At 41.0% G+C, this 12,460-nt stretch overlaps 1 protein-coding gene across 4 annotated transcripts in view; it reads left to right on the forward strand.

Annotated features, from left to right (window-relative positions):
- The window catches only part of tshz1 (teashirt zinc finger homeobox 1), a 171,506-nt gene that overhangs the window by 141,658 nt on the left and 17,388 nt on the right, over window positions 1-12,460 (forward strand). For 2 of the 4 annotated variants that reach the window (XM_044171552.1, XM_044171551.1), the window contains one exon: window positions 584-1,214. The exons of 1 other annotated variant lie outside the window; for it this stretch is intronic. In XM_044171552.1, coding sequence (XP_044027487.1) covers window positions 1,175-1,214 — 40 coding nt within the window. In that variant the 5' untranslated portion in view covers window positions 584-1,174. Of the gene's footprint in view, window positions 1-151; window positions 424-583; window positions 1,215-12,460 lie in introns of those variants that run through there. One more of the 4 variants, XM_044171550.1, reaches the window with a different exon arrangement.

A 12,460-nucleotide genomic window follows, 5' to 3' on the forward strand; every position in this document is an offset into this window, starting at 1 on the left:
CGCTTGTTCACGAGCAGGACGCGCCTCTCCTGCATACGTGTGTGCGTGGACAGAAAGGCGTTGAAACGAAAGCCATCCCAGTGAACAACTAGAGCAGCAGATTGACAGGTGGGCTTTGACTGTCAGGGTGACGCTTGTGGAGGGGTGGAGTAAAGGAGAGGCCGGAAAGGCAGCTGGATGTGTCTGTCTATCAGTGGGAGCTGTCTGAACGCACCGCGCATCACCAATGTGCGCACATTTCACTGCGGAGAATATCCAGGGACGCTCGTTGAGCTCTTTAGAATAAATAATAATACATAAAAAGCAGGAAGCAATAACCCACAGTCTGCGGCTCAGAGGGCGGGCCTGCTCGCTGTGTTTTGTGATGAGTTTCTGAGAAATTCGTCAAGTGTCCATGTTGACAATCGGACCGACAGCTTATATGTGAGTATTTCATTATCCAGTGGGTGTTTTCAGGGAGACGGGGTGTGAGCGGATTACTGCGGGGTTTTCTCTGCTCGCACACTTGACTGACTGACTGACGTACACCCAGCCCGGCTAACGTGTTACTCTTTCCTCTGTTTTTCCTGATTTCATACCGTAGCGGAGGTTGGACACCGGAGCTGGCACCTGGACGGAGGGCGAGAAACGCTACAGCGCAGTTTGGACTCATCTCCGGCGCCGAGCGAGTTAAAACGCAGGAAGAGGAGCTCCGTTTTCTTTACTTTTACTGTGAACAGAGGTATGATATAGTCCAGAGAGGGGTGTAAACCTAATTTGATGGAAACGCGGCGAGGGGCTCCGGCAGCTGTCCATATCCCCCCTCGTTAGACTGAGATCCGCGCGGAGCTTTCCGACAGGTTTTCAGCGACCCAGCCTGCGATGAGTTTCTGAGATCGGCAGAAGTTAACGGACCAGCCCTCTTTGCTTTGAATTATTTGTAATGTTTATTTTCTCACCGGACATGCTGATTATAAAATGATCAGAGACGCGTAGAGATTAAACCTTCACTTGCATCGATTAAAAAAAGACTTCCTCATCCTGCGAGGGATCTACACCTGAATTCTATCACCCCGCTGACGAACTGAGGAAACGCTGCTGGCTTTGATTTCCTCCCGCTGCACCGGTTTCCTCTCCAGTGTGTCCGATATTTTGATCTCTGCATGAAAAGTCAAGCGGAAAGTCTTGCAGCAGCATGCCGAGGATAAAGCAGCAAGCACCGCGGCGGTCAGCAGGTAAGCCCCGGCGCTTTAAACAAACAAACCCCCATCAGAAATGCACACACTTTATTCTCCGCACAGTCACGACGAACAGCCAGGAATCAGACTCAGTGCGCAGACAAGTTTGTACAGCAGCGTACAGGCCTGATGCAGGACACAATACACAATACAATACTTATAGACAGTAGACTTCTCTATCACAGTACTCTAGTCAGTATGTATGCATTCAGTGTGGCGCAAAGCTAATGTCAGGTTAATTCTGCCTGTAAGCGTAGTTTTCCATCATCTCAGCAGCCCATAACAAGTTTATTTCTGCTCATCTAAGGCAACAGTATTGTTTCATTTACGCAGCCATGCTTCGGTGCCAATTCTGCACTTCAGTTTCAACGCTTTGAAGCTGATCCTCCACTGGGTTGCCAGCATCCAAGTTCTCCAAACAAAGCTCATCTTATCTCATTTTTACAGGCCAACGTGTTTGATGTGTTGCTGCCAGTAAAAGAGAGAGAGAGAGAAAGAAAAGTGTCGTATTTTCAGCTTGTGTTCCGCTCTGGGATTGCCATCCTTGATTTGATGCTTGATTGATCGCCTGTCATGCGACTGCCTTTGATCTATTCATTCCTGATAAACATCAGTAAATCATTCACCATAGCGACACGCATGCGCCCGGCAGCTGGACTCCCTCAAAGGATAACTTTTTGCCCCCGCCGAGGAGCAAAGAAAAGACAAATTGAAAGAAAAGTTCTCAAGCGGGATAAATACTTTGCGATTAATACCCAAGGGGGAGGGAACAAGGGGGGAGGGGAGGAGGGGTGCTGGGGCGTAGCGAGATCACAGAGAAGCATCTCATACAGAAAAAGCCCTAAAACACTACAGGGTGAAGTGGGGAGGTTACCTCTAATGGTCACTTCCAGCCCTTGACCTGACCTCTGTGTTTATCTCTTAGAAAAAGGAAGTGTTGTAAATTATAAATGTTTGCCAAAATTACATCTAACATCAAACATGTATTTAAGAGTGATAAAAGAGGACATAAAGTATGTAGAATACATTTTGGGTACCATAAACTCACTGTGAATCACCATAAGAATATTATTGATACTAGGTGATATAAAAATCCAGAACTTGCAAATTAACTTTGTTAAGCTATTCATTAGTAACCTATTAAATGAAAAATGTAAGTGATGTAAATTAAAGTATTTAGGTGTGTTTCAGGTGAAACCTTGTTCAAAGTTAAGAAGTAATTTACATTTAACAAGCATTGTTTTTTTTCAGAGGACCTCAGCAAAAGTAAATAATTATATATTTTCAGAGAAATTCTAAGCCGCAATTTCCGTTTCAGCAGCCACATATTGCCTTTTGACAGTCGTGCCTACGTGTTGTCGTTAAGTTGACCAGACATGAACTGTTCTGAGAGAGAATCGCATGTTTGCCTGAATCCATTTGATGTCCCTGGGAGATGTGTGTGATTGACAAGCATTTTCAAATGACGGGGGGAAAGAGGAACCTTTGAAGTCGATGCAGTAATGACCAAAGCCGAATAAAACAGCTGTAGAATGTTAAGCAGGCGGTGGAAATGTGAGGTTAAGCAGACTTAATCAAGGTTGTGACGGAAAGACTTTGAACTCGGTGGGGCTGTAATTTCTAATTGACGCGAGGCTTTAGTGATGGATGGAAAGAAATGTGTTTGAAGAGCGAGGCCTGAGCAGTGAAAATGAATGGTGTCGGTTTATACCTCTGCCACAAATAGTGGTGAAATCCCCAAAAAGAGAGCATTAAAAAAGTGTTGGTTTTCCTGTTTTCCAGCCTCTTCCTGTCATTCAGCCGAGCTCTGAAGTGGCCTCATTCCGGCTCAGCTTTTGAATATTGATTTAATTGTCTGTTTTTGTGACAGACACATACATCACAGGCAGTAATGGTCAATCCCAACTTGGCAGGCTTTGTCTCTGCATTATTTCCAGTGCGTGACATATGGTCAATCCAAAAACTTCTCTACTGATGTGTGTGTGACTGCATCCTCTGTGAAATGGTGTACACACCTATAAACGCAGGCTATTTTTACAATGCATTACCAGATATTTCCACAACCTCAATTTGTCACTTTGGAGTTGCACTAAAACAAAATGTTGCATACGCTCCTCAGAGAGAGCGAGAGAGAGAGAGACAGGCTTCAATGGCTCTTTGTATGCCATTTCAAATGGGCTCTGTTTCATCAGTCACAGTGATGATTTTAGACCCTGTAATGGCGCTGTACCCTATCTAGTTTATGACCAGTGACAATACATCAGTGTTCTTTCATTTGGAACCGCATTACTGCATCTGTTAGTTTTGGCAGTTGAGTTCAGTGCAGTGCAATTTGAGCAGCAGAGACTTTTGCTGCAGTCATTTGTCGTCATTTTCAGGGTTTTTTTTGTCTCCTCTCACTGAACTGCAGTTGTGTAGATGTGTTTCTCATATTACCTTAAGTAATTAATGAAAGGTAAACAATGCAGTAATATCAATTCATTATTATGAGAATGGAAATGTAGGAGAATATTGGGACTCTCAACGAGTTTTGTTTCTCTTTCAGGTTTTGAATTGTATATGTTAAACTAATGTTGACCATTCTAGGTAAAGACAAAGACCAGTGCCAGTGTTGCCTTTGGTTATGTGCAATCGAAGTCAGTGCTGAAATGGTTAGTCGATCTACAGAACATTAATCGCCAACAATTTTGATAATCTATTAATCAGGTTGGTCTGGTTGTAGCTTCTCAGATGTAAGGATTTGCTGCTTTTCTCTGTTTAATATCACAGTAAATTTTATATATTTTTGTTTTTTTTGGACTGTTGGTCGGACAAAACAAGCAATTTGAAGACGTCACCTTGGGATGTGGGAACTTTTTAAAAGGCATTTTCAATATTTTCTGATGTTTTATTGACTAATCGATTAACCAATTAACAATTAAAGAGTTTGATAGTAACTGCACCTATTTTTATTGCTGTTAAAGGAAACTGTGCATGATATTTGACTCTTTGCATAAGTAGCATTATCATGTTTAAATATGGCAACATACTGTACACATTACAGCTAGATAACCAGTGATTAGTTTAATTAGTAGATGTGAGATATTGTATACAAGGAATATACAAAGAAGCCATAATTCTGTATTTGCCTTGACACTGAGGTCTCGATTTGATCGCTGTTGGAAAATGAATGGTTTTGCTGCATGTCTACTCTAGCTTTTAGTTTGCCAGCCACAATATCTTAAATCAAACACTGTCACTCTAAGTAATGAATCTGTCGACTAATCATTCAACATGTCAGTATGATTACAGTGTGACACTGTGTTAAATTTATTCCACAGGAGTTAAAAAGGTCAAGCTGCAAAAAATATAATTTTTTATTACCTGTCCTGACAAAAAAACATTTAGTTTTACTGAGACTGAGACAGAGGAAGAGGCGGAGCAAAGTGCCTGGGTGGCCAATCCACTGTTTTATACAGTCTATGCCAATCCACAGTGGGATGGACCAGGATTACCATCTTTATACTCATGTACTGTTCTTAGGTTGAATTAGGCAAGGCACTCAGTTTCCCTTTCACTCTTAGATGTTAAAGTTTAGAAATATTTGATCCTGTGCTGGATTCTCATCTCCACTGACGGCAGGGAGAGCAGTTTCACGATTGACGGAATTAGTGCAGGTCATGAAGGGAGAGAAAGTGACATGCTGTGATACTGTCAAACATGACTGTGTGGAAGTGTGTTCCTTCATAGCCAGAAACGGTAATTAGTTTGCCTTTGTCTGCTCTCTTGATAGGAATGTTAGGCAACTGGCGGGGTTTGGCCACTCTCACACTGATGCCACTAATTAAAAAGTTTAGCGCTCTAAACATAAAGTATTCAGGTTACAGCAAGAGGCTGTGGATGCTGTTAATTTCTTTAATATGTATGATTCAGTGTCTCCAATAAACGAACTTCAGTGCTACATTTTAATTATCTGTCTGTATAGCTTAGCTCAGCATATGTTTAATTAAAGCCCTCTGCAACATGTCCAGATAGAAGCCACAATGAGGTACACACTGATTGAACAGGATGCACAGACAGAGTGAGCTTCTCCACTAACACCAGTTTCTCCTAAACACATCCCCCTTTACTGCCGCCATCACCACCTCAATGCATAAGGAGTCTCTTAATTATGACTTGAGGGTGGGCGGGTGGGGAGAAGTTGAGCTTCCCTTCTTCCCGACGGCATCGTTAGCTGTGGTCCCTAATTATCCAGGTAGCTGACGGATCAGTGACAGGGCCCCACCGATTAATGCTTACAAATTCAGCAAGGTGTCAAATCTGCAAGCTGCCTTGATATAATCAACTCGGTGTTAGCCACTTCTCATATACCCACCCCCCAGTTGTTCCAGTGTAAACTCAACAGCAGAGGTTGCTTGCAGTGTGACGTGACAAATGTGAAGCCAACACCGTGCTGGACACAAACACCCCTGTAACGAGGTTATGAATGGTTGTAGTCTCAAGCTTGGATGTACACTTATGCTTAGTACATGAACTGTAAATAGTCATACAGTATGTGCAATGCAGGTAGTTTTTAATAGTTAAAGAATAGGTGTAGCTAAATATATGTGGCTTCTACTGAATGTGAAAGATTTTCTTAATACTTTTCCTTTCCCTCTGATCTTTCTGGTAACAGCTTTTTGGTTTGTTTGACAGGAACAGGAACAAAGTTCTAAGCCAAGCAGCATTAATACATTTTGTTGTTGTTACTTTGCATTGTATTTCCTCTGCAGAAATTTAGCTCACGGCACCTGTCAACTAAGAAGCCAGCGCCTTGGAAACTTGTGTTGGTTTTATCGGGATGCTTCTGATAAAGTATTTAATGACATTTGTCAGGAGTTGAAGCTGCGCTGTGAGAAAAAAATTATGCTATTTGAAGTGAAAAGTCTGTAGATGAGAACAGAGCACCTCGGTGTGTGTGTGTGTGTGTGAGTGAGTCTGAATCGCTCACGAGGGGTTGGTGCAACCCTGCGTGTGTGTATGGGAATGTGAAATATTCTGATCCTGTGATAAGGCAGTGTATGTAAAGTGTCATTAACAGGTGACATTGACTGAAGGAGTCAGTGGATATATTTGCTGTCCCACACTCCGCTACACCCGCAGTTTCATTTACATGTGTTGTCAGAGCCAGTAGGCCTCCAGGAAATCAAAGACACACACTAATACGCACACTCGCACAACTACGCTCTCTGTCCTCATCTTCATGGAGGTTAAGTGACAAATGAAGATCGATGACTGCTCTTATGGAAAAGAGAGGGTCGAATTGAAAATATGTGGGAATTAGGCTCGCCAGCAGGGTGACGATGTAAAGGCATTCAGCGCTGCAGCCGCAAGGTAAAACTATCCCAGAGCTTAATGAGGTTCAGAGGAAGCAGGAAAACCTGGATTTTCGCTCAAGCACGACACAAGGAGCCTTGACAAAGAAGTAAAGAAAACAAAGTCTTTTTTTTTTTTTTTTTTTTTTTTTTTTTTTTTACAGGAATAGAAAACTCTCTAACATCCTCACTCTTAAATACATCCTGCATGTATTTATTGTCTCTGATTTTCTGTGCGTCTGTTTCCCATCTACAAAGATATCTTGGCTTCAATTCAAAACAGCTGCACAACAAAAGCCACAATGTACAGTAAAATAATAAAAGGAATAATAATAAGAATGAAATCATCCACATGAATGTCCTTGAGGGGGTGAAGGCACCAGCTGCTGATTATTGTGGAGCATACATACTGTATTGGCAAAGTTTTCCTGTCGATTGAGTGAAATAGCCAGTTGGGTGAAAGGCGTTTCTAAAATAAATTCGAATGCTTTATACATATAGACTCGCTGAAAACTTTGTCACCCTTGTATCCAACACAAACATGGATTTCACAAAGCATTTATGATTGGGTGCCTTCATCCTGGCCATCAGGATTTATGGATAGGGCCGCAACTAACAATTACTTTCACTATCGATTGATCTGCTATTTTCTCAAATTAATCGATAATCATTTTGTTTAGAATGTCAAAAGCAGTGAAAAATATATTAGAATTTCACAAAGCCAGAGGTGACATCTTTAAATGTCTTGTTTTGTCCGACCAACAGTCCAAAAGCCAAAGATATTCAGTTTACCATCATCTATGACAAAGAAAGGCATCAAATCCTCACACTTAAGAAGCTGAAAACAACAAATGTTTGGCGTTTTTGCATACAAAACGATTAAAACGATTGTTCTATTATCAAAATAGTTGAAGATAAATTTTCTGATGATCAACTAATTGATCGGTCGATTAATCATTGCGGCTCTATTTAGGGAACTTAACATAACAAATTCTTTATTTTCCACATGTTAAGAAACAGAGTTCCAGTTTTTAAACTGCAACTGAAACTATGCTTGAAGCTGCACACTTTGGAATATTCTCACTATATATTAAGACAAAGATTTGTGAGCAATCAGACATCCAAAGTGGGCCAGCTGCATTTGCTTCTGACTGACAGTTTCTCTAATAATTCAAGCAGTTTAAGAAACAGACAAAGTGTGGAGAAAGGAAACAAAGATCTAGAAAAGAAAGAGAGGAATGGCAATGCATGATTTAAGGCAAGAAGACGGGAGGTCCAGGGTACACTCAGAGGTCAGTGTGTACTCAGGGCAGCCCCTGTCTCGACCGCCTCCAGTCTAGAGTGTGTTTTCTGTGTGTGTTTTCTTGTATATCTGTGTCGTCTGAGTATGTTTGCATAAATGCACTTTGTTTTTAGTTATCAATTCCAGTGTAATGTTACACCAGTGTATCTGTGTGTATTGTGTGTGTTCTTGCATGATTGATGCACTGTACGCCAGACAGACACCGTTATTGTAGAGACAGAGTTAGCCAGCGTTGGCTGCTGTGATCGAATTTGTCCAAAGCCAGAAAGATTCTTCTCTGATTCAGATATTTCGTTTCTGCATTTTGCTCGGGTGATCTCAGAAATTACTCTGCGTCATTTTTTATGTTTCGGTGCTACACTTGATGTATTAGAAATTGCCACTGAGGCGGCGTCTGTTGCAGTAATCATGGTGATCATGCTAGAGATAAGGCTGGAGATACATGGCCACCATAGCAGGCACAGTTTAAATTACTCCTAGTACTCCTTTTTATTGAATCTGTTGCTGCCTCATATTGCTGATACTTGAGTCAAGAGCTCAGTCAGTTAATCTAAGACTGAAACACTGCCTTTGATCCACCGAATAAACATTGAAAAACAGTGTTGAGTGCCCTGTACTACCCAGCCCTGAAGTTGTGTTGCTTGTGTTAACCAGCCTTGAACATCTGGGTTGAAGCAGGGTGGGTAAGAGAGAGGTGTGGGTGAGGGGCAGAAGACAACAGAGGGAGAGAAAGAGGGGCTGTGAATAAAAAGTATTAAAAGTGACAGATGAACAGGACTTGGGTAGACGTTCTCCTGCAGCAGCTGTGACTGCTGCCATTGCTCTGACAGGTGTCAATTAAGAATTACTGCCGAGGCCCTGTAGTCATTTTTTTCCTGCCCAGCTGTCTGTCTGTGTGCCTTTTTGAGAAATAACACTTTACCCTTGTCACTGCTTTAGCGCTTAGCCACGGTCGCCCCAGAAAATGAGTGCATGGCGGGCACGCTAATCGATAGCCAGTGTATTAGCAATTATTTTGCCCATTGATTTATGGTGGGGCAGCGACTCCCACCGTGTTGTTATTAGCCGCTGATTATATATGCCTGTGCTCTACTGCAGACACGCACACCAACACATACACTTACTTTGTTGTTGCTAGGTAGATATATTTTATCTACCTTTAAGTACACATGAAGGATCTCAGTAATTACTCTGCATCCCTTTTTGAAGGGACAAAAAGAAACACACATTTTCTTTTTGATTGTCAAAGTTTAGTCCTTGAACTTATCTCAGGAGTTTTCCAGATAATAACGAACTGTTTTATATTACCATAATTTCATTCTCTTTTTAGGACAAGTAAATAATGTGTTTTAAATCTCCAAGTCTGGTTATAGAAACCACTTGCACTACTAAATAGTCATGTGACTGGTAGTGTCATTTTGTTCTCAGTTGTATCTCAAAATTAAATTTTCTTGCTGAAAGTGTGTGTAATTCATATTTTCTAGTATAAAATGATTTGAAATGTTTTGTTCTTGTAGGCCAGGCACCCTGTTGGCTTCCCATAATTCCAACAAAAGGAACCTGCCAGCAATTTTAGATTTTTAGAAACCACCTACTTGTCACCTTGTGGGTTAAAGATAACTTTATACGCCATTAAATGAAATCAACCTTATTGATTTCAAAAGGGAATGCTGACATGCTAACAATATCTACAATTTGCAGGAAGGCTTGAAACAATTGTAGAAACTGTCTAGCGAAGAGAAATAAGTCATTCAAGGCACTAACTACTGCAGTACTTTTTGGCTGAATATTGCATCTCAGTAGAAATTCTATTTAAGTTCAGAACAGGAAAATTAAAACTTTGTAATGGAGAATTGCATCAATTCTTCACGCCAAACTATAAAGCAACCCTAAAAAGGCCTGAGGCTTACAAATAGAATTAGTGCATTTTGTATATGTTTTTTTTTTGTGGTTGCCAAGGTAAAGGCTGGATATGTATACAGATGATTACTGTACAGTGTAGGTGTTTTGAATATAATCCCCCTGTAAACATCAGGAGAACATTAACATTAATTGAACATATGCAAACTAGCAGCAGCTTGTGGTCAAAGTTTCTTTTTCCCTCCACAGCTCTAAAGAGAGCCTTGGTGGAGCTGAATATAGAGTATGTTGTGCAAAAACTGGCAAGAACCAGTACTGTATATCATGAGAAGAAAGGTACTTGTTTTTATTACACGGAGACTGATAAAAGCTGGCCTCAGCATATCCAGCAGTCGGTGCAAGTGGACCAAAGTCAAGGGGGCGGAAATTTCTATCCCCAAGGGAGTGTTTATTTAACTGATAAGGTGGGTTGAGAAGCAATGAATATCATTTTTTTGGACACTAGTTTACTGCAGATAAGCCATCTGGGAACGGATACAGTTAACAGATGACACTTTGTCCTTGAGAGCGGACGCTGGGGAAGGTCATGCTGCAGCCTGGTGTAGTGCCACTACCATCTCTCTTTCCTCCCCTCACCTCTTCATCTTTATCTCCACCTACTCCCCCCCTCCCCTTTTTTGGGATTACTGGCCCCCTCTCTCTCTCTCCCTGTAAGCCTTTTCTCATCTTCCTATCTGTCATCAATCTCTATCTTACTGACTCAATTCTCCTCTACCCTGCTCATATTTTCTTTCATCTTCCTCCCTGTCTCTCGCCCTCATCTATAGCTCTCTCACCGGATGCTCAAGAGTCAGTGAACTGGTTACAAGAACATAAACTCGACGTCTGAAAAGGAGAGCGTAATACCCTTTCAGGCCCAGTGGCCTTGCTCTCATACTTCAAGAACCTATTTTTTTTCAATAGTCTGATTTCAGCGACATCCTGCAGTCAAACTTCTAAGTTATAAAAATCCAAAAGGTCACAGGGTAGTTAAGTCTTGTGTCATCTTCTTTGAAGTCTAAACACATGACTGTCACATATTTTCCATTCCCATTAAGCAGACAGTTATCCATAAAGCATGTCGCAGAGGAAAAGAATCTAAGCATATTTTGTGGGTCTATTCAGTTTTGTTTGAGGCTTTCATTAAAAAGAAACCCAGTGACCACAATTTGCTCGGGTTTACACAAAGTAATCACTTAACAGTCGTCGGCTTGATGGGCAGTTGAAAGGGGATATAATGTCTCGGGATCCCAGTCAATTCAACAACACAACATGCTATCCCCCCAAAAAAATTCCTCCCAAATCTTTCTTGAGCTGCAGTTCTGTCTCAGACAGTGACAATCATGGGGGGGGTGTGTAAGCTCAGCTCTGTCCCTGTAAGTCGTCTGTCTCAGAGAGAACAGCAGGAGGCCTCTTGTACACGCAAATGTCGCGTCTGTCAGTGCGTCTCTTTCATATCACTCAGTCCCTCACACAGCAAACCAACTCTGTCTGTCTGTCTAACTCGCTGTCCACCTGAGCATCTGTTTCTAATCACCTGTGTCTGTTTGTGTCTCTGTCTGTCTGTTTATGTGTCTATCTGCCTCTGGTTTTTCTACATGATGACAGGACTGCCACTACATCAAACTAACTACCCTGAAAACATTTTGACAATGAATAATTTGTTTGTATGCATCAATGTTGAACTTCGACGTAAATATAAGACTAAATATATGACTGAATGACACGATGTATGGTGTAGCTAAGTAACTACAGTACATTTACTCAAGTAGTGTAATTTTTTACTTAACTCAAGAATTCCCACTTTACTTCACTACATTTATACTCCACTACATTTATCTGACAGCTGGAGTTACAAGTTACTTTACTTATCTGGAGTCTTGTCGTCACTGTGAAGTTCCCAGGCAACCAGCGGAGACTCCAGGAAGTTACTGCGCCAAGCCAAGGAATAGATATAACATAACCTCCTATAAATCCACAAATTGTCATTTTTACACTTCAATTTTTGTACGGATTAAACAAATGATATATAACGTGTTATATATTGAGCTTTAGAGGTGCTGGTAGGCGGCTTTTGTTACCACTGAACAGAGCCAGGCTAGCTGTTTCCCTCCTTTCCTGTTGTCTTTATGCTAAGCTACTAACTGCTGGCTGTAGCTTCATATTTGCGGAACAAACATGAGTGGTATCCATCTTATCTAACTCTCGACAAGAGCGTGAGTAGGTGTATTTCCCAAAATGTTGAACTGTTCCTTTTTAACATTTTCATATAAAATATATGATCAGCTCATAAAATACGATTCAGCGTTGCAGACTGAACAACCCAACAGCTTATAAAGTAGCTCAAATGAGTACCATCTCGACCAGCTACACCACTGAAATGCTGCTTACACATCAGTGATAATCTATATAATAATCCATTATAATATCTAGTAATATACCACTGACAGGGGCCGTTGTGCCTGCATAATGAGTACTTTAATTTTTTTATACTTTGAGTACATTTTGCTTTTTCTACTTTTACTGAAGTAACTTTCTGAATGCTGTACTTTGACTTATGTAATGCAGTATGTTTACATTGTGTTATTACTACTTTTACTTAAGTAAAGAAATACTACTAGCTACTTCTTGTATTTTTTTCTGGACCAAAAAATATGTCTGTCCATTCAAAACATTTTGTGCTTGTTTGTGTTGTTGATGATTATGGC

The sequence above is a fragment of the Siniperca chuatsi genome, linkage group LG17, assembly GCF_020085105.1.
Source record: "Siniperca chuatsi isolate FFG_IHB_CAS linkage group LG17, ASM2008510v1, whole genome shotgun sequence".
NCBI classification, from domain to species: Eukaryota; Metazoa; Chordata; class Actinopteri; order Centrarchiformes; family Sinipercidae; genus Siniperca; species Siniperca chuatsi.